The sequence below is a fragment of the Zeugodacus cucurbitae genome, chromosome 2 (assembly GCF_028554725.1).
Source record: "Zeugodacus cucurbitae isolate PBARC_wt_2022May chromosome 2, idZeuCucr1.2, whole genome shotgun sequence".
Taxonomy (NCBI): domain Eukaryota; kingdom Metazoa; phylum Arthropoda; class Insecta; order Diptera; family Tephritidae; genus Zeugodacus; species Zeugodacus cucurbitae.
Genome location: NC_071667.1, coordinates 3,666,907 through 3,693,222, shown reverse-complemented (window position 1 = coordinate 3,693,222; position 26,316 = coordinate 3,666,907). Strand labels below are relative to the sequence as shown.

General features: G+C 35.5%; 7 protein-coding genes across 9 annotated transcripts; 4 read left to right on the top strand and 3 right to left on the bottom strand.

Annotated features, from left to right (window-relative positions):
* Positions 1-2,984: 2,984 nt before the first annotated feature.
* On the top strand, positions 2,985-7,847 carry LOC105208448 (putative ammonium transporter 2). The gene is made up of 5 exons (XM_054225834.1): positions 2,985-3,447; positions 4,539-4,824; positions 6,131-6,276; positions 6,518-6,767; positions 6,845-7,847. The coding sequence occupies exons 1-5, from the start codon at positions 3,288-3,290 to the stop codon at positions 7,770-7,772; spliced, it is 1,770 nt and encodes a 589-aa protein (XP_054081809.1). The 5' UTR covers positions 2,985-3,287; the 3' UTR covers positions 7,773-7,847.
* A 60-nt stretch (positions 7,848-7,907) lies between these two features.
* On the bottom strand, positions 7,908-9,113 carry LOC128919963 (uncharacterized). Its single transcript, XM_054225893.1, has 2 exons — positions 8,412-9,113; positions 7,908-8,351 (listed from the first exon to the last, which is right to left on the bottom strand). Exons 1-2 carry the CDS (start codon positions 8,764-8,766, stop codon positions 8,338-8,340), a joined length of 369 nt encoding a protein of 122 aa, XP_054081868.1. The 5' UTR covers positions 8,767-9,113; the 3' UTR covers positions 7,908-8,337.
* Positions 9,114-10,246: 1,133 nt separating this feature from the next.
* On the bottom strand, positions 10,247-14,441 carry LOC105221565 (heat shock 70 kDa protein cognate 4). Its single transcript, XM_011198632.3, has 2 exons — positions 14,279-14,441; positions 10,247-12,288 (listed from the first exon to the last, which is right to left on the bottom strand). Exon 2 carries the CDS (start codon positions 12,286-12,288, stop codon positions 10,327-10,329), a length of 1,962 nt encoding a protein of 653 aa, XP_011196934.1. The 5' UTR covers positions 14,279-14,441; the 3' UTR covers positions 10,247-10,326.
* Positions 14,442-15,107: 666 nt separating this feature from the next.
* Positions 15,108-15,996, top strand: Dhfr_2 (succinate dehydrogenase assembly factor 3, mitochondrial). The gene is made up of 3 exons (XM_011198634.3): positions 15,108-15,547; positions 15,610-15,719; positions 15,777-15,996. The coding sequence occupies exons 1-3, from the start codon at positions 15,466-15,468 to the stop codon at positions 15,969-15,971; spliced, it is 387 nt and encodes a 128-aa protein (XP_011196936.2). The 5' UTR covers positions 15,108-15,465; the 3' UTR covers positions 15,972-15,996.
* Positions 15,969-16,695, bottom strand: LOC105221566 (dihydrofolate reductase). The gene is made up of 2 exons (XM_011198633.3): positions 16,536-16,695; positions 15,969-16,471 (listed from the first exon to the last, which is right to left on the bottom strand). The coding sequence occupies exons 1-2, from the start codon at positions 16,613-16,615 to the stop codon at positions 15,994-15,996; spliced, it is 558 nt and encodes a 185-aa protein (XP_011196935.2). The 5' UTR covers positions 16,616-16,695; the 3' UTR covers positions 15,969-15,993.
* A 142-nt stretch (positions 16,696-16,837) lies between these two features.
* On the top strand, positions 16,838-19,994 carry LOC105221568 (uncharacterized). Of its 2 annotated transcripts, none has more exons than XM_054225829.1 (14): positions 16,838-17,199; positions 17,258-17,528; positions 17,583-17,643; positions 17,706-17,770; positions 17,833-17,858; positions 17,989-18,186; positions 18,252-18,402; positions 18,461-18,618; positions 18,673-18,746; positions 18,861-19,015; positions 19,077-19,120; positions 19,183-19,353; positions 19,417-19,573; positions 19,690-19,994. In XM_054225829.1, exons 1-14 carry the CDS (start codon positions 17,053-17,055, stop codon positions 19,809-19,811), a joined length of 1,800 nt encoding a protein of 599 aa, XP_054081804.1. In that variant the 5' UTR covers positions 16,838-17,052; the 3' UTR covers positions 19,812-19,994. The 2 variants fall into 2 exon arrangements, with proteins under 2 accessions (XP_054081804.1, XP_011196937.2); XM_011198635.3 differs by having other exon boundaries at positions 17,833-17,921.
* A 350-nt stretch (positions 19,995-20,344) lies between these two features.
* On the top strand, positions 20,345-26,171 carry LOC105221572 (zinc finger protein Xfin). 2 transcript variants are annotated; one of them, XM_029037724.2, is made up of 9 exons: positions 20,345-20,631; positions 20,691-21,072; positions 21,136-21,238; positions 21,303-21,607; positions 21,672-21,759; positions 21,825-23,734; positions 23,801-24,468; positions 24,526-25,098; positions 25,166-26,171. In XM_029037724.2, exons 1-9 carry the CDS (start codon positions 20,497-20,499, stop codon positions 26,039-26,041), a joined length of 5,040 nt encoding a protein of 1,679 aa, XP_028893557.2. In that variant the 5' UTR covers positions 20,345-20,496; the 3' UTR covers positions 26,042-26,171. The 2 variants fall into 2 exon arrangements, with proteins under 2 accessions (XP_028893557.2, XP_011196941.2); XM_011198639.3 differs by having other exon boundaries at positions 21,133-21,238.
* Positions 26,172-26,316: the final 145 nt, after the last annotated feature.

Genomic DNA, 26,316 nt, shown 5'->3' with positions numbered 1-26,316 from the left:
AAACTAGGAAAAAAAAACTATAGACCAAACGTCATAATACCTTCCTAGCAACATACCTCCACAGGTTTGATTGCACCTAACCGAGTTGCAGTTTTACACATACATATATATCACTACTGCACTTCAAACACCACCCACACAAGTCATCTTATATACATATAAACATATGCATATAACGAATATATGTATATACAGAACACGAATACATATGTAACTGTTGTATGCTCTGCTTCGTGGACTAGCCTCCTCCAATTGGTAGTTTCACTTTGAGCACCCATTCGTATTTGCTCCTGATGCGCTTCGTGCATAAATTAATAAGCACAAACGAAAGCACCCGACAGGCTTTAAAATTGGGAGCCCAACAAGACGAGGCTGAACACCAAAGAAGCGAACACATAGGCGAAGATGAACACAAAGCACATATAAAAAAGGATGTTGAGAAAACAGCACAGTATTGCGCGCCGCCAGAGAAAGGGGTGTCCCATAAATTTGGGACTTCGTTGACGTTGGCCATGGACCATTCGTTCGTTTGTTGGTGTTAATTGCTGCGTATTGAGAAAACTTGAACAGCTGAATATTATGCGATGAAATGCAATTGACACAATTAATACTTTTTGAAGGCGTTTGGCCGTACATATATGTAGGTTTAGATTTTGCAATTAATAAATATATAAAAATGGACATACACAGCCATTTCAACAATTTTCACTTATAGTTTTTCATATCCATTTTTCTGCTGATGTTGAACAAGGCGACTTATTTAGATGAAGTGGTATACCATTTTCATTATTACCTTGAATGAAATTAAACACAAGCACTGCAAAAACCAACATTATCGCGCACTTTATACAATTTACTTGAATTTTCAAATATTTTAATTCTATTATCAATTAAACAGCGTACATAAATTTGATGTTAAAGCACAAAAATATTTTTCTTGTCCTATTTTTTATCACACTCGCCCCGAATATTTTCTTTCACCAACTGCTGCATTCAGCATACAGCGACAATAGACAAGCGTTGCCATGCCAATTAAGGTGGAATAATAATACTTTGTCACTTTTAGTTATTGCATTTAAAAATATTGTTATAGAAAACTGGAATACAACCACTTGAGAAAAATTGCTAGCTCTGTAATAAAATAAAAAAATCTCATACATAAAGAGCTCCGAAAAATCGCTGATACTCAAATAACAATAAAGTTGCTTGGCTAGAAATATGGTAACTACTTGAAAACGTTCTAATTGGATACAAAATACAAAAGGAAACTCAGTCATTGACAGTTTTGCTATCACTGTAAAATGCATTAATTCAACTGTTGCAAGCAATTGGAGAATAATGGACGTATATCCGGTGAAGTGAGATAACGATATAATTCGAAATATATTTATTGCAATACTATATTCAGTTAGCGGGACTATTTATATTCCATATTAAATCATTTGTTAAATAAAAATTTGCGATTTACACCACAAGCAACTAGCAATTTTAAGGTAAAACAAACAAACTCAAAAACACATAAAACTTTGGCTTCTATTTTTAATTTTTTTTTTTATTTTTTTATTTTTAAGAGGTGGTTTGTATTTATAAGAAAGATTATGATCTGCAGCATCAAGTAAGCAACAATTCATCAAAATGTTTACATGAAGGTGTTTTTTCTAATGACAATCGTCGAGAACTTCTCGGCAATTGAAAATGAACACGATTGTTTTAAGTATTCTTACTGTGTAAGTTTTCTTTTTAAAAATATAATACATATACAAAGAAACGTTTGTATTATTACATATGTATGTACATATGTACTTACTCTTGAAAATTTTATTTAGTACTATTTAGTGGCAAATAAAACGACACTGAACGCTGTTACCGATTTGTGTGTACACAATTCTCTTTTACACATACATAAATGTGCCTCCATTCATAGAAATGCATGAATTGCAGCATGTGATACAACCGTTAATGAGTTAGTCGATTCGCTATTTGCAACAACAGTTTGTCGTCGCGCATAGTCCAGCCGCCTACCCACAACGATTAGGGGCAAAACGAAACGGAGTTAGCCTTTGGCTAATTTAATTTAATCGTTCCTTCAAAATAGATAAATATTATATTATCTACACGGTAAAAGTTTACAGGTACGCTCTTACTAATTCAAATATTTATATATGCAAATATTCGTATTCGTTGGTGAATTGTACAGTCAGTCGGGTGTTGATGAATGTATACCTTTAAAGGGATTCATTGCGTGTACACAAAGGCGTCGGGATTAGGGGCTGAATTTGGACAGCAAACTTTCACAATTAACATGAAATATTAAACAAATTATTTAATTAACATTCCCTTAAAATTATCTGTTACACCATATGTTAACATTTGTATGTATGTGAAGTGTGGTCAACTCTATATCATTTCAAGGTTTGGTATTTCTACAGACCACACGGCCCAACAGTAATATGTAGAGGTTAGCTTAGGTGTATAATCCTTTTTGGTAGCCTGATGATCCGCCTGTGGTTTTGTTGATAGCTGCGTTAGCATGCAAACTTGTTGACAATTCAAATCTAATTTTGAGGGTGTTCATGTTAAGTGGAGTACGCTAAACCAATATTTATGTACAATATGTAGATATAATTTATATATTCGACTTTGTGAACTTAAAAAAAACTTCAGTTGCTTTGTATTGTTGTATTCTATTAATTATATAAAGCTTTTTGCAGAGTACATACAAAGTTTATATTGGATGAGAATATAGACTTTCCTAATATTATGCCAATTTTTATTACATGTGTAAATTTTTAGAAACTTCTTAAGATATATTTGTTTCTGCCACTCCTGCAAGGAGCATTGATAACTTCAGATATGCACGATGAGTTTTCCAGATGCTTACTGTGAGACGATATCTGTTAAAAACCTTTCCCATAACACCGTGTGTAGCGCACAAGCCTTTAACTTCAGAAACACGCTATATATGTGCATAGGTTTGTGTCTGGCAATGAGCACAACAACGATAATTTGGTGCAGTTAATTCAAATGTGAATGCATAATTGTTGTTGTCCGCATAGGTGTAGTAATGGTTGTTATTGTTAGTGAAGTTAAATTAAAAAAAAAAAAAACGATTATTTACAAGGAACAACGAACACGAAACGACTAAATGTGTACGACAATCAGTAAAGTTACGAAACACCTGCCAGTCATAGTCAGTAAAGAACTTAAAACACGTATATTCTTCTCAATCGCCGGATTGTCAGCATTCCTTAAAGAAATTGAGAAGTCACAACTTGCGTTCAAGCACAATGACTTCAAAAGTGACAAATGTCTCAGCATCACAAGCCACAGCGTTGAAGGGCATTATACGCAATAGTAGTTATGTCATACCAGGATTATACGATCTTAGCGTGGAGGACACCAATTGGGTATTGACGTCATCCTTCATAATTTTCACAATGCAAACAGGTAAGTTTGAGACTAATATTTAAACAAAAGTGTGTTACAGGAATCAATTCTACTGATCTCGATGAAACTATTTTTTTTTTCTCATCTGCTAGCCCTAAAAAAATACCAAAAATAAATAAATAAATAACAGTACACAGTTTCTGTTGCAGTTGGATTTTTACCTCCGACGCATGCTAGTAAAATAATAATATTTGGGGAAGACTACTTCAATACAAATAAAAACTTAAAGAATATTTAAAAACACGACATCGCATGAAATTTGACTGGTCACTAGTATCCAGAAAGTACAGTTATAGAAAATAGTTATTGCATGTATATCCGGCAGAGTGTAAAATGTCAAGCAGTTCCAATTCCATACTAATAATAGAAATTGTAATGGCGGAATGTAATCTATTTTATAACACTTTATTTTAAAATGAATTTTACGACATCATAAAAGGTTTTCATTACAAAAACAACTGTTGCGCATTGAACGAAAAAATGGGTGAATAACATTTGTAATTGTATAAATGTCTAGCATTTGAACATTCTCATATAGCATGACACAGCCAATTTTACTGGGCGTTGGTAATATCCTTCTCTTGTACGAGAAACAAAGACTGAAATCTCTTACATAAGATAATTATGCGAAAAAGTAAGCAATTCGACGGAAACCATTCAATAATTTCGCCAAATTTTCACTTCCCAGGTGTTCCTTGTTCCGATGGTATTGTTATTCTTCAAATAGTTTTGAGGAAGTATTACATTCGCGTGATCTTGTAAGAATAAGTGAACTTTTAAATCAAGTTTAACTATTTCTACCCAGATATGAGACTTTTTTCTTTTCAATACAAAAAAATTGCGAATTGGACGAACATTTATACCCTTAATGACGATCACTTACTTGTACTAAATTCTTATACAATTTATTCTTGATTGATGCACATTTTTCGAAAGAGAATAGAACTAAATTTTACCGAATAGAAATTTGGTGAATCGCATGCAACCATCATTGGAGTGACATATTCATATATGGTACAATCTTTATTATTAAATGCAATATAATAAACGATTCGGAATTACTCTTTAATAACATTTACCTTCTCTCATAGGATTTGGCATGCTCGAATCGGGTTGTGTATCAATTAAAAATGAGGTCAACATTATGATGAAGAACGTCATTGATATTGTACTTGGCGGCTTTACCTACTGGCTCTTCGGGTATGGCATGAGTTACGGGCGTGGACCACTTTCGAATCCATTCATAGCGGTTGGAGATTTTCTACTTGATCCACCTGTCGGCGATCCCTTGATGGGACAAATTTTTGCTGCCTTTTTATTTCAGCTGTCCTTCGCTACAACAGCAACCACGATTGTAAGTGGCGCCATGGCAGAAAGGTACTTTGAAATAATTAAAACTGAATGTCAATTTTGAACATACTATTATGTAAGCTTTCTATTGCATGTTCATAAGAAATCTGGGGGTACTCTCCCACAACATTTGGTGGGGTTACACAATGTCAAGGAAAATGTAGTTTCATTTTTTGTAGTATAACGGTTTTATTCACCTAATATCTGTGTTTCTGTCCGTCCATTCGTCTGTTTTTCCATGCTTAAGATAGTGATTTATGTTAGTTGTTTAGTATATAATTTGCCCTTAATAATTTTTCTCTAATTTGTAGTCAATGAAGGCAGTATTCTGCTTTACAGGCTACAAAAAATCGATTTTTTTGTTTTGTTGTAAATCTCTTCCCAAACTATCCAAGAATATGTCTTTAAAATGCCAGAGGCCAATTCGACATATTTTCGAAGCTAGAGCAGTTTTAGTGACCGAGCGTCGAGTAGGTGCGAATGCTCAGGCAGACCTTTAAAGCGCGTTTTCTCGTGTTTTCATTTTCACAAGTGTTAGAAAACGGTGCCGGCGATAGCTTCTGTATTAAATTATCTTCTATTTGAACTAAAAAGTTGGACAAAAGTATTATACTACTTGTTTTGCAACTTAAAGTCAATTTTTTTTTTTAAAAGAGTGAGTTTTTTTCAAACTTCAAAAAAGTTTGGAATTTTATAACTTCTTCGGTATTTTTTTAGTTCATAAAGAAATGAAACTTATAAAAATTAAAAAAAAAAATTTGGTTCGACTGTTTCAGATGCTTCGCACGACCTCCATCACCGGCACCGATTAACAAGTGCAGACTCCAGGCGCTCCAGAAAAATACTTACAACTTTGAAAAAATTTCAATATTTTTCAATAATAAATATTGTTTTTTAAGCCTTAAATATAGTACACTATCGTCTTAAAATTCCGTTTACCGCAATCATTTCCTTCCCTTTCAAAAAAAAATTGCTAAAAAACACTTTTTTACGGCTTCTAAAGCAGACTACTGCCTGAACTAAAAGTGTTACATACATAGTTACTTTACCAAAAAAGGTCTTGAATATTATGACTGTAAAATCGATATCTCACATCGGTGAGATAACTTAATGAAAACTGGGGCCAATAAAGAATATTAGTTCTCAAATTGTCGAATACCGAGGCCTCATAGAATAATAACAACACTATTTTGAGCTAGATTATGATTACAAACATACAAATAGTCGTAGTATATATCGTGTGTTCGTTTTTTAACATTATAAATATTTGTGATTGACCTTAACTTGCGTAATAGCTGTGACACATTTTTATTCAACTTAACCTCAATTTCAGATGCAATTTCAAAGCGTACTGTTTATTTTCGTTACTAAATACTGCTGTCTACTGTATACCCGCCGGTTGGGTGTGGGGTGAGCATGGTTTCCTCAATAATCTTGGAGCTGTTGATATAGCCGGAAGTGGGCCCGTACATTTAATTGGTAAGTATGATTAACTCGCAAACCAGCTATTTTACACGCACATATTATTTACTTAGAATTACGTATTTACATTGAAGATTTAAGCTAGTTTGTCATTTAAGGGTTGTTGGTTAAAATTTAGGCAGACGTAATAATTAAGTTTGTAAAAAAGAAAATATTTTTTGTAACAGCGGCGACCTCTCTCCTGAAATTAACATTGGACAGTTTGTAAAACATATAGCTGTATTTTATTTTCTTTTAGGAGGTGCCGCCGCATTTGCATCTGCAGCTATGTTAGGTCCGCGGTTGGGTCGCTACTCGGACGGCTATGATCCTCTACCACTTGGTAATCCAGTGAACGCATGTATGGGTCTGTTTGTGCTCTGGTGGGGTTGGCTTGCTTTCAATTCCGGCAGTACCTATGGTGTAAGTGGAGCCAAATGGCAATATGCGGCACGTGCCGCTGTCATGACTATGATGGGTTCATTTGGAGGTGGGATCATAAGTTGCGCGTAAGTTGTGGAGGCACAGTTTAAGATAAATTAATTTAAAAAAAAAAAAACAAAAACAACCCTAACTTGATTCAAAGGTACTCGCTTTGGCGCCATGATGGACGTATGGACATTATCGACCTTATTAACGGTGTGCTCGGGTCACTGGTCTCAATTACGGCTGGATGTTTCCTATATCGTGCTTGGGAGGCACTAGTCATTGGTATGTTGGGTGCACTGCTCTGTGTTGTCGCAATGCCTTTGTTCGACCGGTTAGGGGTGGATGACCCAGTAGGTGCCAGCTCGGTTCATGGTGTTTGTGGAATTTGGGGCGTTCTCGCGGTCGGATTTTTCGCTGATAATCCTGTACCGCTTGAGACAACCAAGGGACGTTCAGGCCTATTTAAAGGTGGTGGTTGGTACTTGATCGGCATACAGAGTTTATCGGCATTATGTCTTGCTTGCTGGGGCATATGTTCAACATTTCTACTACTTTACATTATCAATAAATTTATACCTTTGCGCATGGACCCCAATGAAGAGTTGCTCGGCGCTGATCTTATGGAACATCGGATTCGTCACTCACAAATCGGGTTGTCGCGTGCCATTTCCGCACTTGCACCGATTAAGGTGAATCTCAAGGAAGTCGCCGGAATTCAACCGATTGGCCTAAATCCAGGTCACGAGAAAAGTATTGAACAACTACGCGCTGCCGAAGATAAATTACTAGAATGGCAGCAATATCTAGAACAAATGGGTCCACAATTACCCAAACATGTGCAAGAGCAATTTGCCACAGAGGAGCACAATATACTCAAGAAGATTCATAATTCGCCTGATCCCAAAGCGCAAACGATTGGCAATGTTTTTAGTAACAAATTAAAATCAGTACATATCAAGAAAGATCCGGACCGCAATGTGCATACCCAAATTACTCCCGGCTTTTATAAACCGAACAATAAAGAATTGCCAGTAATTTCGTCGAGACAAATTGACAAGGATACCAATTTCGCATGGATCGATTGAAGAATGAAATATGGTGATGGAAAAATAACCTTAAACCATTTTATGTAATAAATGATATGTACCTATTTACTTATTTTCTTTTGTAGTTTTATTTTACATGTCTGTTCGTTAAAAATTTTTATGACGAAAGCTGAAAATAGTTGCTACTTGATAAGAAAATGAATCTACGAAAATTTCCCGCCTCTCGGACCACGCCTTATAGGGCCGATAGAAAATTGTATTGATAATTGCACGTCACTCATGTATGATACATTACACAAAACTATAATTATTTCCAACTTTTAAAAGTTTGTTTTGAACAATTCGGATACATTTTCCTATGTTCTTGTATGCATTGCAAAATATAACCCCAATCACTTTCATTTTTGGTTAGCAATCCATGGTAATCTTGCATTAGTTTTACGGCTCTTTCTGCAGTGTCGTTAACTACTTTTAGAGAGTTTATTATTTTTTTGCCATCCATATATGAAGCCTTCGTCTGCCATGTTTCTGGGTTGAAATCCAAGAAGCTGGTATCTATCTGCAGCCTTGAAAACAATTTGAGACTGTTGGAAGATATGAAATGCTACATGGTCTCTTCTGTAAGACAATAATTTAAGAATAAAATAAAAATTTAAGAGTATCATTCTCATATTATACCTAACAATTGTCCCATGTCTTGTGAACTTAAAATAAGTTTTTTGCATCCATCGCATCTGCCAGGTTTTTTAAGAGCACTGACCATTTTGACTTTTGTCTCTACTGATTGTCTGTCATCAAAAAAGGCTAAAGCGGCTGCTTCCTCTGTCAAATACCATAAATGGTTAGACAATTTTCGCAGTGCAGCATCGCTGGTTGTAAAATCAATGCTTTCATAATATTTTAAACTTTTTATTATATTTAAATCGTCAACGGGAGCAGCAGTAGCGTCGGAGCATTTGAACCAAATCTTAATATAAAATCGCACTATGAAAATGCAGACATCAGCTAGTGCTGCTTTTTGTTCTTCCTGCATAGGATATTGAGCTCGGAACAGGAATATTTTTAAACAGTAAATAGCGCGAAAAATTTTTAATAGTAAATAGTTCAGCGAATAAAAAGACAGCGGCTACGCTGGCTAGGTCATGTTGTACGGATGGAAGAAAACACTCCAGCTCTGAAAGTATTCGATGCAGTACCCGCTGGAGGAAGCCGCGGAAGAGGACGACCTCCACTCCGGTGGAAAGACCAAGTGCAAAGTGACCTGGCTTCACTTGGTGTTTCCAATTGGCGCCAAAAAGCAAAAAGGAGGAATGAGTGGCGCGCTCTGGTGGATTCGGCTATAATCGCTTAAAGCGGTTCCTACGCCAAATATATATATATATAAATAGCGCGTGCCATCCATCTGGCTTGATGCATTGCTCCTGGAGGACGAAGTCGGATTCGTGTATCGCTTTTGATATACAAGAAGATTAATGTCAATTCCAAAAGCTCTCGATAGTCTTCTCTAACTAGACTTTTTTTAATTGTTGTGCAGCAAAATCTGCATCGTTAATGCTTTCACGGCAATGTTCATCCTCCATACCACTTTGATATTTATCTCTGTCAAGCTTTGACCAAGATTTCTTAAATTCTTTAAATAACGGAATATCGGGGCTTGATGTGAAGTGTGGAAGTTTAGCTTCAAACACTCCTCTCAGTACTATCTCAAATATATGGTGTCGACAAGGGAGATAAAGCAGCTCTCTATCAAGCATTTGCTCTAAGAGCACACAGGCACCACTCAATTGGCCAGTGTTTGAAAGTGTAGTGTCACAGCATAATGCCTGCACTTTCTCCGATACATTCCACTCCTCCAACGCATTATATACGGCGTAACGGTACTATCTTGCTCATCAAAGAATCATAGTGCAAACAATACCAAAACAATAACGTAAGTGTTAGCATAAGGCGTCTAGACGAAACGGTAAGTTGTCATCAATTGAGAAATATAGTTTTTGGAAATTAATTTTAACAAAAAAAATGTTTTCTTAATTCAATGCATTGATAATTTGATATAGTAAGAGACGAAATAAACTCGAATGAAGCAATATAAAATGAAGCAATACATTTGTGAAATGTAAATAATTTTTTGTAATGTATCATACATAATTCAGCGAATGTACGATTGGGGTATGAGTGACGTGCAATTAACAATACAATTTTCTATCGGCACTATAAGGCGTGGTCCGAGAAGCGTGAAATTTCCGTAGATTCATTTTCTTATCTAGTCTCAACTATTTTCAGCTTTCGTGACAAAAATTTCGAATAAAATAATTTTCCCATACAAAGGAAGAACAGCCTAATGTACATATTGCATAACTTTATACGCATACAATTCCTAACCATCTCTTTGAAAGCATATGTAATCTGACCGATTTTGACGAAACACTACAGAACATACCAAATTGCGGAACTTTATGAAAACAAGTATAAATAAAACGTATTTAAAAAAAAAATAATAAAAAACCATTAGATTTATATTGAAACATTCGCTTTATTTAGAATTGTTGCTCAAATATTTACGAGTTTTCACAATATTGTTTCGACTAATCGTTTAGTCGACTTCCTCGATGGTTGGTCCAGCACCGGCACCAGCGCCACCAGCACCTGGAGCACCGCCAGCTCCTGGGAAGCCACCGGGCATACCACCAGGCATACCTCCTGGAGCACCACCGGCTCCCTGGTACAACTTGGTGATGATTGGATTGCATACTGATTCCAATTCCTTTTGGCGGTGTTCATATTCCTCTTTCTCGGCCAACTGGTTGGCATCCAACCACTTGATTGTTTCGTTGCACTTGTCCAAAATGGAGGTGCGGTCAGATTCAGAGATCTTAGTTTTCATGTTCTCTTCATCTAAAGTGGCCTTCATGTTGAAGCAGTAAGATTCCAACGAGTTCTTGGCAGCAATAGTTTCCTTTTGCTTCTCATCTTCGGAACGGTATTTCTCGGCTTCGTTCACCATGCGCTCGATGTCCTCCTTCGACAAACGTCCCTTGTCATTGGTGATGGTAATCTTGTTTTCCTTGTTAGTGGAACGTTCCAGAGCGGTTACGTTCAAGATACCGTTGGCGTCAATATCAAAGGTGACTTCAATTTGTGGTACACCGCGTGGTGCTGGTGGAATTCCAGACAATTCGAATTTGCCAAGCAAATTGTTGTCCTTTGTCATGGCACGTTCACCTTCATAAACTTGAATCAACACACCAGGTTGGTTGTCAGAGTAGGTGGTGAATGTTTGGGTCTGTTTGGTTGGAATGGTTGTGTTACGCTTGATCAACACGCTCATCACACCGCCAGCTGTTTCAATACCCAACGATAGGGGAGTAACATCGAGCAGCAACAGATCTTGCACTTCTTGTGACTTGTCACCATGCAAGATAGCAGCTTGAACAGCAGCACCGTAAGCAACAGCCTCATCGGGGTTGATCGACTTGTTCAACTCTTTGCCGTTGAACAGATCTTGCAACAAGCGCTGCACCTTGGGAATACGGGTCGAACCACCAACCAATACAATATCGTGAATTGCAGATTTGTCCAATTTGGCATCACGCAACGCCTTCTCGACGGGGTCCATGGTGCTACGGAACAAATCAGCGTTCAATTCCTCGAAACGGGCACGAGTGATGGAAGTGTAAAAATCGACACCTTCGAACAAAGAGTCGATTTCAATGCTAGCCTGAGTAGAGGAAGATAGAGTACGCTTTGCGCGCTCGCAAGCGGTGCGCAGACGACGTAGGGCACGCTTATTGGTGGTCAGATCCTTCTTATGCTTGCGCTTGAATTCCTGAACGAAATGGGTGACGAGACGATTATCGAAATCTTCACCACCCAAATGTGTGTCACCAGCGGTCGACTTGACCTCAAAGATGCCATCATCGATTGAGAGAATGGACACATCAAAAGTACCACCACCCAAATCAAAGATCAAAACGTTGCGTTCACCAACAGCCTTCTTGTCCAAACCGTACGCAATAGCAGCAGCAGTTGGCTCGTTAATAATACGCAATACATTCAAACCAGCAATGGTACCGGCATCTTTAGTGGCTTGACGTTGAGAATCGTTGAAGTAAGCGGGCACGGTGATGACAGCGTTGGTAACTGTTTTGCCCAAATAAGCCTCAGCGGTTTCCTTCATCTTGGTCAACACCATCGATGAGATTTCTTCGGGGAAGAAAGTCTTTTTCTCATCCTTGTAGGAGACACTAATCTTTGGTTTGCCATCAGCACTGACCACCTCGAAAGGCCAGTGTTTCATATCTGATTGTACGTTAGCATCATCGAATTTACGACCGATCAAACGTTTGGCATCGAAAATGGTGTTTGTGGGATTCATGGCAACCTGATTCTTGGCAGCATCACCAATCAGACGCTCTGTCTCGGTGAAGGCAACATATGATGGGGTGGTGCGATTACCCTGGTCGTTGGCAATAATTTCAACTTTGCCATGTTGGAATACACCCACGCAGGAGTAGGTAGTACCCAAATCAATACCAACAGCAGGAGCTTTAGACATCTAAAATAGAAAAGAAAATAACATCAGTTAAAACATAAACACATATTTAGGTTCTAAAAGCACAAATTTTATTAAAAATTAACACGCCATTGTCAATATGATGTATTTTCTGTTTGGTTAGATACGATACGAAATTATAAATTTATTAAACATTACCATATTGTAAACGCCCACGTAGTTTTTAAATGTCACGAAATTTAATGAATTGTTTGTATTACGACAGAACGAAAACCATGGAGTAATTGGTTGAAGTTAATTCAACAAAAAAAATATCACAAGCCATTTATTAAGGAAAATTAAAATCAAAGCTTGAGATTAAATGGAAGACGGGATTGAATAAAGGCAAGTACGTATTAACAGTTAGAAATGAATTTATTGTATGTGTAAAAAAAATTAACAGGAAGTCAGTCAGCATGAATGCAATTTTATCGAAATACATATATAATTTTACCCTTATTGATTGTAATTCAATCGATCCGAAAAAAGGTTAAAAAGAAAACCGAATTTATTTGAATGTGCAAGTTACAAAAATAAAATATCGTTTTATGTATTAAAATAAACAACCACACGATCACATACGCTGGGCGCTGATACAAAAACCGAGATAAGCGTCAATGAACGGACAAACATACACACACACACACACGCTTAGAATTTTATGGAATGAATGGCGACTCATGTTGGCATACACTCGTACATACCTAGAATTCAACACAAAGCAAAGGTACGCCATTTATACAAGCGTAGTCACTACATGTGTTAAGAAACTTCTAGGGTTAGTTATTAGATACTACATTCGTACATAGTCCATAACTTTTAAGAGCTAAAAATAAACTGTACGAAGAAATAATGTGGGTATGTTAGACGGCAACAGTGAAACAGAAGTGTACGTCAAATACAAAAGGCAAAACATGTGTTTTCTCAATATTTTACCTATAATTCAGTTTGAAATAATATCCGATTTAAGCAACTGGCAAGTAAACGGAAAACAACCCCTATTGTATATTTGAAATGACTTCCTTCGTTCTCGCTTTCTTTAAATGTATGCCAATATACATATTAATTTTACAAGACCTAACACGAGGGCAATAGTCTGAATTCCCTGGAATAATTAAATATTTTCCCCAATTCGTGGAAGGGAATATAATGAGGGAAATATTTCAACGGCGCGTTAAGGATAGGCCAAATAGTCATATATTATAATCGAAGTTTGAGATTTAATTCCATCACGATTAATTTGGTCATTCGGTGCAGCTGCAACTTTCTCCTTTGTCAGTAAAATTGTGAACTCTAAACAAAAGCATGGAAAAAAATAACAAGCATATTGAACACCAGACGTTTTATTTTATCTCATTTTAAGTGAGATCTGAGAATTGCCATGACTCATCATGAAATTAATACCAGTATAGAAATATTGCATACAAGCGCAATTTTCATTTGATGAAACATCAACACTTCTACAGAAATCATTACGGAAATTTCCAGTCGACAGAGATTGCTTACTTTAAACGTGCAGAATATAGCGTAGGAAGAATATGACGCTTTAAAACCACAAACCACGTGATAAAAAAGTAACGTTTGGATGTGAAATGTAGAAAAATATTTTTCATATGCAATATTTCTAATTTCATGCGCAACTCTCCTCTTCATGTGGCAAACAAAAGAAAATATATACAATCGATATTCTCACTCCAAAGTTCACACCCAATGTTGAAATGTATATGCATGAAGAATAGAGTATAATGCTTAGGTAAATTAAACCTTGTTTAATTACAATAAAATACTCGACTTTGCCTTGATCTAAAAACGTTTTCCTAACTTGACATCATGCGAATTTGAACCCAAAATTCCAATTCCAGCGGATGTTCAGTAACCACGTGTGTAATGTACAAATTTAAAAGTTTTCAAAACGCAGATAAAAAATCGTAGAACATTCTTTATATAATTACATTAAAATGTATTTTATTTCTTTGCAAATTTTGACACTTACCTTTATTGTATTTTATTAAATGTACACAAAATATTTAATCGCAATTTGTTACTTCACTTCTCTTCTACAAGTTTTTCTCGTGTTTAACGCGTCCGACTAGACACACACTTTTTCAAGGAATGATGGTAGCGTGCCACTTCCAACACTTTTATAAATTATCGATGACAAATATTCTAGCACGTTCTGTACAATGCTGCTTTTCCCTGGAAAGGGAAAAAACACTGGAATTATGCTGGCGTTCTTGCAGCTGTTGAGCTATTTGTCACTCTTTGTAATGTTTGTGCATACACATATGCATATAAAAATGGCATTTATTCTAAAAAATGATATGATATGACAAATAACCTATAAAAAGCAGTTATCATTGTATATTATTGTGTATAATTTTCGGAAATATGGGATGGAACTGCTATTGTTTTTAAAAGTGTCTAATTTCAATGCAACATTGGCTGGAATATTCCATTTTAAAAATTGTGGAAATTAGACTGTGTTCAGACAAGGCATTGAATAAACCCATCTACAAACAACGAAACATTTATTACTCGTTACAGGCAATTTTTCTTTTAGTCCTCAACTTTCCGTAGAAACAGTGCAATTCATGTCGGACATATGTTAAAAAATAATTTTATTTAAATATTCCAACATATTAGCTGTCATAGATAATAGAGAAGCCACTAGAAGACAATCCAGTAATTCAAACAAAAAGACAGCACTTGTAGGGCAACCCTGCGCTAAAAAGTCCCCTGAAGCATGTGTAATAGTGTTGCACTATGTTCTCTGATGGATAAATTCTTAAATATTTTGGAAAAAAATTTGGCGTCTTACGTTTTCTTCAATCAAATTTAAATTATTTCAAGTTAAAAAAATTAAAAAAAAAATATATTTGTATTGTCCTTTTTGTCAATAATCTGTCCTATGAACCATTTTTACCATTGTGAATGGTGTAAAGGTGTAAAACAAAGTTTGGTAGCACTAACGCAAGCGTCGACAAAATGGCTATTATTGCTACCAATAATATTATCGAGATAACATTGATATCCAGCTGATGTAGCCTTAAAGGTGAGAACATAGGATAATTAAGCGCTGCCCTTAAAGCAAATTTCAAGGGGGTATCATATAAAAACAGCTGTTTAATTCATTATGTGCATTATAAAATCATAACACATCTATCCGATAATTTCTAAAAGATGTCTAAAATAATTATTGATCAACTGACACACGCACAAAAGGTGCGTATTTTGTATAAAACAATCTTACGTTTGCACAGAGGTAAATCTTGTTATCGTTATACAGTTCTATCATTTATTTTATTCACTGTTTTGTGCATGCAGGTTTACCAGAAGAACTTCGGGATTTGGGTGATAAATATGCTCGCGATGAATTTCGTCGTCACCTTACTTGTTCACCTATGGAGGCCCAACTATTTATAACAGAATGGGCGGTAATTACTTTCCTTTGTTTAATTCATAAAAATATAAATTTATACTTCATTTTACAGAAGTATGCAGTAACGATTACTTCACAATTAGGACTGAAAGGCAAAGCAAAGGGTACAATAGGTGACCAATTGGAAACAAGCACTGTGGAAATGCTTAAAGACGACCAAGTGATACAATTATATGAACTAATGTTGGCTGCTAGGGGCATTGAAGGTGAAACAATTACAGCTGAAGATTTACATCGGGCTAAATAAATGTTAATGCATTTTATTTACTCTATTTTCGTTTTTCCAATACTTTATATTCATATTGTATGCCTCCCTCTTCTTGGATGCCCATTGGAATTTCTGGGTCTAGTTTCACTTCTTGAAAATCAGCTGGAATCTCAGGGAAGAAAGTATCACACTCAAATTGTTGAAGGATTTTTGTTAAATATATTCGGTTACATCTTGGTGAAATTAATGCCTCCTTGTATACTCCACTGCCACCAACAATCCACACTGTTTCTATTTGTTCCCTTAATTCGGATTGCTCTAACTGTTGCATTGCCGATTCCAAGTTGGGAAAGAGTAGCACGCTTTCTGGTAGATCTGTGGCCTTGAGTGTTGTACTTAACACTACATTAAGTCGGTCAAATAGGGGACGCTTATCTTCAGGTATAGCAAAAAAAGTTCTTCGTCCCATTATGGCCACATTTTGTTTTTTCGGATCCAACCGTCTCCTTGTAGTAGATGAAAAGTATTTGAGCTCTGACCTGTTCAAATTAAAATAATAGCCAGTTGTAAAATGTGCTGTATTTTATTCAGCAATTAAGATACCTTAGACGCCATGGAAGTTCACCTTTCACACCAATACCGAAATTTTCACAAACAGCAACTATTAAATTAAAATTGAGCATTTCCAAAGATGATTTAGCAAACGCCGCCAAATTAAGAGATCCGAAGTCATAATCAACTAACTAATGTATATCGATCGGATGATAACCAACAATCGATATAGCCAACAATCGTCTATTGAAAGTCCGTGTTTAAAAAATATTAATTTTATATGTTTTTAAGTTTTTAGATTTATTTAATGTATTTTTTCTATACAAGTATAATACAGTAAATCTTTCACTATAATTTAAAAACTTGCAATAACCTCCGCTTGGCTACAAGTGCATTCTTGCCAGCCATGGAAAACTGTAGCAAAGTAAGCACTTACTTTAACCAATTGCGAATCGATAACTTTAAGAAGAAGAAGCAAAATCTATATAAACAATTGTGATGTTTTAGTTGATATGTGTCTATCAATCCATTGATAGAAAGACTTGTTTTCGGATATAACTTTATAATCATGACGAGCAGGAACATTGTTCAACAGAGATGTCGTACTTGCTTAGATACCACGGATGTAAACTTCCATTCCTTGGACGGCAAACTCGTAAAAGATAATCAAAAGAAAACACTGGCAAGTTTTCTCTGGGACACATGCAAATTGGAGGTATGTAATATATTAATAAAAGTGAGTATTATTATTATTTAATATATTTTCATTATAGAATCATTCCGAAGCTGCAAAATTTTTACCACAAAAAATTTGCGGAAATTGTTTGCGTAAATTAAAAATTACGTTTTCATTTGTAATGCAAGTGGAGGAGGTGAATAGGAAAATGATGGCCAATCTTCGTACCGTAAAAATAATAGGCAAAGAATCCATTCCAGAAAAATATGTTGAAGAGACTAATGAAATGGATGCCGATAACCATAGTTTCTGTAGATATAGCGAGTGTTTCATTGATTGCAACAATTCATTACCACAATTAGATGAAGGTAAATCACAATATTATGACAATCGTTTGTTGTTAATAAGCAAATTTAATTTAGACCCCATAGCAACTTCGACGACTACTAATAAGAAAATAAAGACGGATCGACATTTAAAAAGGTAGGATATTCTATTATCTAGGTATTTTTATAATCTATTTCATTCGTATAAATTTGATAAAGTGCACAATCCTCATATGGGCAACGGCAGAATGAAGAAGAAGAGTGTAAAAATGAATGCCACAAAGGTAATAAAATGGTATTTGATAGTTTATATATTTAAAAATAATACGACCCATATTATGAATAGAAATGAAGACCATGCTCCAGGATTTGGTGAGTATGCAGAAACAAATGAATGACAGATTTAAAGATGTTGGAATACATACCGACAAAAATGTAATATTATATGAAGTATTTCATATATAATGATCATCTTTTTATAGCATCTGTTTATAATTTGTAGATCTTAAATCAAATGAGTAAATTTACACAACCCAATGCTGACATTGAAGAAAACACTGTCCTTCAACTAGCCAATCAAGACAATTACGAGGAAATTGATCGCTTTGAAACTGTGAAAAGTTGGTTTCCAATATCAACGGTCGAACAAGCGCTTGAATTAGAGGATAATATTAAAAATCACAATTATGGTGGAGATTTCGTAAGAATATGAAAACTTGATATTTATTTCAGTAGATTATATTTGATTGGTTTTTGTTTTTACAGATAGCTTATTTAAAGTGGAATGAATACAACAGCGTTGACCATCTTTTACGTAGTATTTTCAAAGATGAACTAATAAATCAATATAATCTAGATGGCCGATCCGGAAAAATGTCTTTCATTACTTTCAAATCAATTCTAAAATGTGTCCAATGTAAGTTTTTTATCCTTAAACAAAAGTATGAGAAAATTTAAATATTTTTATTTTATAGGTGTATTTTCGGCTATCCCCGAAAAGAAATTTTTATACTTAGTTCGTAAATACATCATACTCTGTCATGGTAGACATAAGTATAAAAAATATAATTTAAAGAAAAAAACAACTTTTGAAAAAGTGATGAACCATCATGATACTGATTTGGAAAATTTTGTAAGATCATTAGTATGTTGGCTGAATAATTTAAAATAATACAATATATTTCAGACATATGAATCATCAGAATGCGTTGAAAGTCCAGTTATAGAAAATGCAGAGGAAATAGAAATTGATATTGAAAGGTAAATTCATGTACATAAAATGAAATTAAATTAAGTCGCTTAATTTTTGTTGTAAATAACATTTGGAACATTTATATTTATTCTATTAAAAGTACATATTTATTTTTCTTTAAGTGAACAATTAACGAGTGAAAGTTTTGAGGTCTCGAATTCACCAGGAAATTTATACAATGAAATTAAGAGGGTACACTCTCCTCTAAATTTTGAAGAACATGCTCGAAAAAGAACGAGATTTTCGGGGCGCGGTGAGAAGCTTAAGAGACATAAAGGTATAGTAAATAAAATATAGTCATTAGGTTACTTAAGTATGTATGTGTGTTTATTTTGTAGGAAGATTTATTGCCGGTAATGATGGTGCAGAGAGTTACGTCAAGGTTAGAACATGTCTAGAATTTATCACTAGATCTTTTTAACCGTGTTTAATGTTTTTTCTTAGCAACCAAAGAAATCAGGCCGCACATCAAGCTCTCACCAACAACAACGAATGGAAAGTGTTGATAAGGAATACAAAATGTTTGAAATTTCAAAAATGTTTCCTATACAAAGCCAAGACCAATTACTTGAAATTGAACAAAATATTATGGACACGGATTGCGCTGATGAAATAGTAAGCGTAATTGAAATCCAATATCACTTCTAAATAGTAACATCTCTCTTATTTTTAAATCAGTATGAATATTTAAACAGGTTAAAAGGTAAAAATGGCAATATAGACTACGTTCTACGAAAAATTTTTTCGGACGACTTGATTGCTAACTACAATTTGGAAGGTCTGCAAGGAAAACATTGCTTTCGCGACTTGAATCTTATTTCAGATTGTTTATTTAGTAAGTATGAGTATATAATAAGTATATTGGCTATTAATAATAAATAATACACATAATTATGAATTTTGTGCTTGAATATATTTTATTAATGATTTATTTCATATCTTCCTTTTTAGAGGCATTTTCGGAAATTACAAATATGGAATTTATGAAAGAAGTTCGTAGATATGTGACTATGAGTCACTATCGGACAAAAAACAAACGTACAAAAGCAACAAGGAAAGGAATGTCTACATAATAATTTCTGGAAGTTTTATTAAAACCGTTTGAACAACATTACATTCACGAATGCATACATATATAGATTTTGGTTTTTTGAACTTAAGAGTAATGACTTCAAAATAATGAATTTGCTTCATTTTATTGGTTTTGTTTTTTTTTTTTTTTAATAAAAGAAGAAAAGAAGTGGTATCTTACATTATGTACTTAGTACATACAGATTTGACAATTATTTCCAAACTGGTTTTTCTGGGTCAATCGTTAAAAAGGTTGATCCCTTTATCCTTTTAAGGTATTCCTGAGACAAACGGCTAAGTAAACGAACTAAAAATTATCTCCGGCTAAAATGTACATATCATGTAGAAATGTTCGAGAGCGCAGCTAATAAAAAATTGACTACAGAGTGTTATACATTTGTAGTATATATGTATGTATTATCTACATTTGTATATTTATCAGAATGTTTACAACGTAAAACACTTTGTATATATGTGTATATATTCAATTGTTTAGCTGCGATACATTATCGATATTTTTGAATAACGTTGATGATTTGCATGCACTCCGACGATAGCTTTCGGTCATCTTTAAAACGAACATTATCTATTGAAAGAATACGAATATTAAGTTCTATTGCATACGTATCTTATTTGTTAATGGATTTGTTGGGACTTCAGGTGTATTCTATAAAGAATATATAAATAATGTCGTCATATCAATGTCGAACGTGTCGCGAGCCTCAAGGTGGTAGTTTCTATTCTCTTGGAGAACTTTTGGATGAGGATCGACATCCTAATAAAACTCTTGCAGATTTCTTATGGGACATTGCAAAAATTAATGTATCTACAATATAATTAAATGCTTACAGTTGTATTAACAAAAGGTTTTTTATGTTTAGAATGAGACTGAAGTTGCTAAACGTTTGCCACAGCAAATTTGTGAAGGGTGCTCACACCAGCTTAAAAATGCATATTCATTTGTACTACAGGCACAAGCAACAAATGAAAAATTACAAGCTAATTTGTACATCGAAAATGTTAAAACTTTTACTGCCACAGTGGTGTCAGATAAGCAGAATGATTGCTTGTTGGAATCACCTATTGATATACCCAGTGAACAAACAGAAATAAAAAAAGAAACAGAATTTAATGACGAACAAGAAACTGTATCCAATGAAGAATTCGTTAACATCAGTAAAAATGAAAGTGGAATTGAAGTAAAAAGAGAAGTTGGCGTAGATTTAAGTGCGGTAGAAAATGATACCGAGAGCATTAATACAGGTAAAATATTTACATTTCTATACCTACATATATTATTTAAAGAATACCAAACCAAATTAGAAGACAACATGGTCATAGACCCCATAACCACTGTAAAAACTAACTGGCACAAAGACGCAGATAATGATGGAATAGAACACTTGAGTAATTTGGACAATAGCTTGAGGTAATATATCGGATATAGTTTTTATTTTGGATTCCCAATAAGTTTATTATTGGATATAATTCAGTGAAGACTCAGACACCCCATTATTGAAACGCCGTCGGTCTAGACAGATATCCACGCTGACATTTCAATTTACATTTCGTGACAACGATGGTCGATATCATTGTAATAAATGTTCTAAAAGTTTTGCATGGAAAAAAGACGCAAAACGTCATTTGCTCTTACATTCCGACATCTATCCATACGAATGCACAGAATGCACTCGTCGCTTCCAGCGTAAGGATAAATTTGATAAACATGTGGAAGTACATTCCAAGCGAAACGAAAAGAAATTAACGGAAAAAAGACTTCATTCTAATATAAATACGGGTAACAGTTATAGCGTTTACTATTGGAAAAATTTTCATATTGTAAATTACTTTTACTTATGTAGAAGATGAACAAATGGAATTTGATTCATGTTTGCAGCTTCATACAACAGTTAGTGAAACTAGTGAGGATGACAGTGACGGAGATGAAATGTAAATATGGATATGTAACCAAAATGTCCGTTATAATATAATTTTACTATCTATACTATTAACAGCATAACTAAGCGACTAAGGAGTAGGCGGGCATCTTCAAAAAAACCGGAATTCACTTATTGTAATGACGATGGCCGTTATCACTGCAACAGATGTAATAAAGATTTTGCTTGGAAAAAAGATGTGGAACGTCACATAAAAAGTCATTTCGGCATTTTCCCATTCGAATGCATAAAATGTCATCATCGCTTTCAGCGAAAAGATAAGTTTGCTGAGCATTTAAAGATTCATGCCAAACATGAGAAAAAAGTTCGTCGTCCTCGACCAATACAGTGGAATTTTGCGGAACATCTTTATACCGAGCAGCGTTTCCGTTCGCTAGAGTGTAAGCTCTGCCCTGAGGTTATAGAAAATATTGCCACTCTACGTCAACATATTCAAACACATAATGAGACTCACACATTGCATTTAGATGCTGAAAGTGACGTGATTAAGGAATTATTCCCCAATTTCAATGGTGACGTAATTAAAATTAAGGAAAAGATTTGCAAAGATATTAGAGATAAAGTTTTTGCCAAGTATTACACTATTGTTAATGCATATGGCTATGAAATGGCTTTAAGTGATTCTGATGCAGAACATGATTCGAATGTGGACAAATACAATTGCGAATTATGTAACGAAAAGTTCAGCAGAAAGTATCAGGTATTCCAGCATTCAAAGTCAGAGCATTCACAAGATAAGCTTCCTCACAAATGCAACGTTTGTAAATTGGAGTTTGTCAGCAGAACAATGTTTGAGTTACATTCACGCACACAATGCCGAAATAAGGATAGAAAATATCAATGTCTCAAATGCCCGGGTAAATTTGTTTGGGTACAAAATCTTCAAAGACATAACTGCTCCAACCGGCTAAATGTATATGTACCGAAGCGTCCAGAACAGCGCAAAAGAAATTTATTGCAGTGTAATTTTTGTGATAAAACTTTTCGTTATGCTACTGACTTGAAACGACATCAAGAGACGCATAACTTGAAGAGTCAATCCCATGTTTGCCCCATCTGCAGTCAACCATTTTTAAAGGCAGAAAATTTACGTCAACATTTACGGCAGGATCACGAGCAAATTAAACGACGCATTGAATGTTGCTTGTGTGGGGAGAAACTGAAAACACTCGCTGAGCTTCGCGTTCATTTGTTGCGCCATTCGGATGGCTGGAGTGGTATCAGATATACAGAGGGTCAATATTTTAAGGTTCATTGGCCGCACGGTTGTCAAGGAAAAGAGAGTGAGGTCGAACGTAGCATTATTATTGATTTTGCTGGTCAAAATTTAACAAATTATTATACGGCTGTTGATGAGAGTGGTAATGAGTTGGATTTGTACGATTCAGAGAGTGATTTTGAAACGGGCAGCAAGCAAGGCGGGAATCCTTTACCCGTATCCTATACGTGTGATCTGTGTGGTGAAGTTTTTTTCAGAAGAACACGCATCCTGCAACATCAACATAGCGCACATGCTGATGAGGAAGCCTCCTTACCTCATGCTTGTAGTCGTTGTGAGAAGCGTTACGTTTGTTTAGGCTTACTGGAACAGCACTATAAACGTGATTGTGGTAATATCTATAAGCGATTCAATTGCCAACGATGCTCAGCCCGATTTGTGTGGGAGGAAAACCTACAACAACATATGCAGCGGCAACACATTGATCCAGAGCAACAAATAAGTCGACAACTTGCTAATAAACTACAATGTGATCAATGCAATAAAGTATTTGTTTGGCCAAAAGATCTGACGCGACACAAACGCATTCACATGCCCGATGATGAGAAGTTTGAATGCCTGTATTGTGAACGAAAATTCTACCGGAAAGATCACCTACAGACACATTTGAGAGTTCATGGTTCCGGTGGCAGCATGGCAACGACAACAGCGGCCGCCACTAAACGCGAGCTTAATCGTAAAGTTAATGGTAAGTAGAATCACTATAATAATCACTTTTAAAATAAATAGTTAACATATTCTATTATTCTTTTAGCTGTCGACCCGCATCTCTGCAGACCCAACGGTTGCAAATGTGTTCAATGCAAAATCTGTTTGTCTAAGCATACAAAAATTGCTGATTTGCGAACACATATCTTGGAGCATCGAACAAATGTGTCGTTGTCGCAACATGTTACAACAAATTCGGAAGTTTCTTTACTTTTTTATCCAGATGAGGCCCCCATGTCCAGGGAGTTACTTATTGCGCGCATGATGGCTGATATTACAGCCGGCCAACTGGATCGATTCTACTCAATTACTAATGAATTGGGCCACGAGATAAGCATAAGCGGCTCCGACACTGATGATACTGATTCAGATTCCGAACCTGACGAAGTATTGTATCATGCAACTGGGGAAAATATTCGGCACCCAAGGCGTTCAATATACAATTGCGATTTGTGCAGTATCACGGTAACGCGTAAATACAAACTGTTTGCTCATCAAGCGAGTGATCATAATTGGGATGATGCTCCACATGTATGTCAACATTGCGGGGCGCGCTTTTTGTGTGAGAAGTTATTGCAGTCTCATTACCGACACCAATGCAAAAACTTATTGAAACGGTACGTGTGTCGTAAATGTCCTCAACGATTTATGTGGAAAGAAAACCTCAAAATGCATTTACGTACTATGCACCCGGACAGCGAAGAGGTTAAGAAGGTGATAACAGCGGAGTTGAAGTGAATTTTAAGATTTAATTAAAATTTTTTTTTTCAGTGTTTTGCACCCAGTTCTTTTGATTGCGAAGAGTGCTCTAGAAGTTTCCAGATGCAGAAGGATCTAACACGCCACATGATGACACATCGGGTCGATGCCACTGTGTTTCCATGTCTATGGTGTCCACGTAAATTCTACCGAAGAAGTAATTTGTATTTGCATATCAAGAGACATGGTATAACTTCACATCAGTTGAGTGCTGCAGCTTCTCACATCACTGCCAGTAAAGGACCGAATGGTATTAAACAGATTTATTGCCGGGTTTGTAACATAAAATTCCAAAGTTTGTCGGCTCTACGCACTCATCTGCGTCAAGAGACAACAGAAGTGCTTTCTTCGCACCACAGCTACAATTCACCACACAATTATTCAATTATGAATGAGTTGGGGTACGAGCTGAGCCTTGATGATTCAGAGACAGACGAAGGCGGCAATGCTAAAACATATAAGTGTCAAATGTGTGGATTAGTTTGCAAAAGGCGTTATGAAATGGGTCAGCATCAGTTGTCAGTGCATAAGCATGAACATATCACACTCAAGTGTGATAAGTGTGTGTTTAGAACAGTTTCAAGTGTAAGTGCGATAAGATATTTATATATTAAAATCGGAAGTCGTTGCTAATATTTTTTTTAATTTTCAGGACATTATGGAACATCATATGCGCACACAATGTAATAATAATGAAAAACTACATCCGTGCACACACTGTTCATATAAATTTATGTGGCCTGAAAATTTGGACGTGCACATGAAGCTGGTTCATCCAGAAGAAATACAAAAAACTGTTGAAGCTGCAGAAGATGTTGCGGTGTCCTCCCGCAGTGAGCCCGTACCTCTTCAAGAATTCCATTGCGATAAATGTGATAGCCGTTACAATCGTAAAGATCGCTTAATTGCACATATAAAAAAGATACATCCGCTAGTTGGTGATGATGCCAGTTGCAGTACGAATGTTGTCAAAGTTAACTTATCCAAAGATGAAAAAAAGCAGCCGAAAGAGAAGAAGTTTCTTTGTGCATTTTGTGGGCGCGCTGTAAGTTCTTCTTCAAACTTGGTTGTTCATATGCGACGCCATACAGGCGAGAAGCCATTTCAGTGTGAATTTTGTGATAAAGCCTTCCCACGCTCATCTGATTTGGCCTGCCATCGGCGTACTCATACGGGAGAAAAGCCGCATCGTTGCACAGTATGTGACAAATCGTTTTCGCGCTCGTATAAGTTACATACGCACATGCGTATACATTCAGGTGAAAGACCATATAAGTGTTCGTTCTGCGAGAAGAGTTTCACCCAATCCAATGATCTTGCTTTGCATGTACGCCGCCATACTGGTGAACGTCCGTATGTGTGCAATATTTGCGATGAGGGTTTTATTCAAGGAACTGCGTTAAAGAATCACCGCGCGTTACGGGGACATTTCGAAAAAGAGGAAATTAATGACATTCCTGGGATGGAGGAACAGCCGAACAACATGTTGCAATTGGATGAGCAGGGCAACAGTTTAATACAGTTGTAAAAAAAAAACATTTTGGTACAAAATTAAATGTACGTGGGAAAAGATGTGTATAGGTACAATTAAAGTTTATTGTAATATTTCTTTCCTGTTCCCATTCTATGTAAATATATAAGTGTAAAGAATATAGTGATATTGTTGTATTAATAAAAGGTGCAAAGGGTTTAATTTAATAAATTTCGTGAGCTTTATATAATAAGAAAGACTTTTCCTAACATCAAACAGTTTGTTCATTTTAATTGAGTCCAATTCGGGGCTATATTTGTAAAGAAATTGGT

What these genes read in the sequence shown, in the direction of transcription:
- LOC105208448 (XM_054225834.1), top strand. Translation starts at nt 3,288, where the DNA reads ATGACTTCAAAAGTGACAAATGTCTCAGCATCACAAGCCACAGCGTTG. An exon ending in TGGGCCCGTACATTTAATTG is followed by an intron (nt 6,277 to 6,517) that starts GTAAGTATGATT and finishes ATTTTCTTTTAG; the next exon opens with GAGGTGCCGCCGCATTTGCA. An exon ending in GGTGGGATCATAAGTTGCGC is followed by an intron (nt 6,768 to 6,844) that starts GTAAGTTGTGGA and finishes CTTGATTCAAAG; the next exon opens with GTACTCGCTTTGGCGCCATG.
- LOC128919963 (XM_054225893.1), bottom strand. Translation starts at nt 8,766, where the DNA reads ATGCAGGAAGAACAAAAAGCAGCACTAGCTGATGTCTGCATTTTCATA.
- LOC105221565 (XM_011198632.3), bottom strand. Translation starts at nt 12,288, where the DNA reads ATGTCTAAAGCTCCTGCTGTTGGTATTGATTTGGGTACTACCTACTCC.
- Dhfr_2 (XM_011198634.3), top strand. Translation starts at nt 15,466, where the DNA reads ATGTCTAAAATAATTATTGATCAACTGACACACGCACAAAAGGTGCGT. An exon ending in AATCTTACGTTTGCACAGAG is followed by an intron (nt 15,548 to 15,609) that starts GTAAATCTTGTT and finishes TTGTGCATGCAG; the next exon opens with GTTTACCAGAAGAACTTCGG. An exon ending in TATTTATAACAGAATGGGCG is followed by an intron (nt 15,720 to 15,776) that starts GTAATTACTTTC and finishes TTCATTTTACAG; the next exon opens with AAGTATGCAGTAACGATTAC.
- LOC105221566 (XM_011198633.3), bottom strand. Translation starts at nt 16,615, where the DNA reads ATGCTCAATTTTAATTTAATAGTTGCTGTTTGTGAAAATTTCGGTATT. An exon ending in GAACTTCCATGGCGTCTAAG is followed by an intron (nt 16,472 to 16,535) that starts GTATCTTAATTG and finishes TAATTTGAACAG; the next exon opens with GTCAGAGCTCAAATACTTTT.
- LOC105221568 (XM_011198635.3), top strand. Translation starts at nt 17,053, where the DNA reads ATGACGAGCAGGAACATTGTTCAACAGAGATGTCGTACTTGCTTAGAT. An exon ending in ATTACCACAATTAGATGAAG is followed by an intron (nt 17,529 to 17,582) that starts GTAAATCACAAT and finishes AATTTAATTTAG; the next exon opens with ACCCCATAGCAACTTCGACG. An exon ending in TATTTCAGATTGTTTATTTA is followed by an intron (nt 19,574 to 19,689) that starts GTAAGTATGAGT and finishes CTTCCTTTTTAG; the next exon opens with AGGCATTTTCGGAAATTACA.
- LOC105221572 (XM_011198639.3), top strand. Translation starts at nt 20,497, where the DNA reads ATGTCGTCATATCAATGTCGAACGTGTCGCGAGCCTCAAGGTGGTAGT. An exon ending in ACAGCGAAGAGGTTAAGAAG is followed by an intron (nt 24,469 to 24,525) that starts GTGATAACAGCG and finishes TTTTTTTTTCAG; the next exon opens with TGTTTTGCACCCAGTTCTTT. An exon ending in TGTTTAGAACAGTTTCAAGT is followed by an intron (nt 25,099 to 25,165) that starts GTAAGTGCGATA and finishes TTTAATTTTCAG; the next exon opens with GACATTATGGAACATCATAT.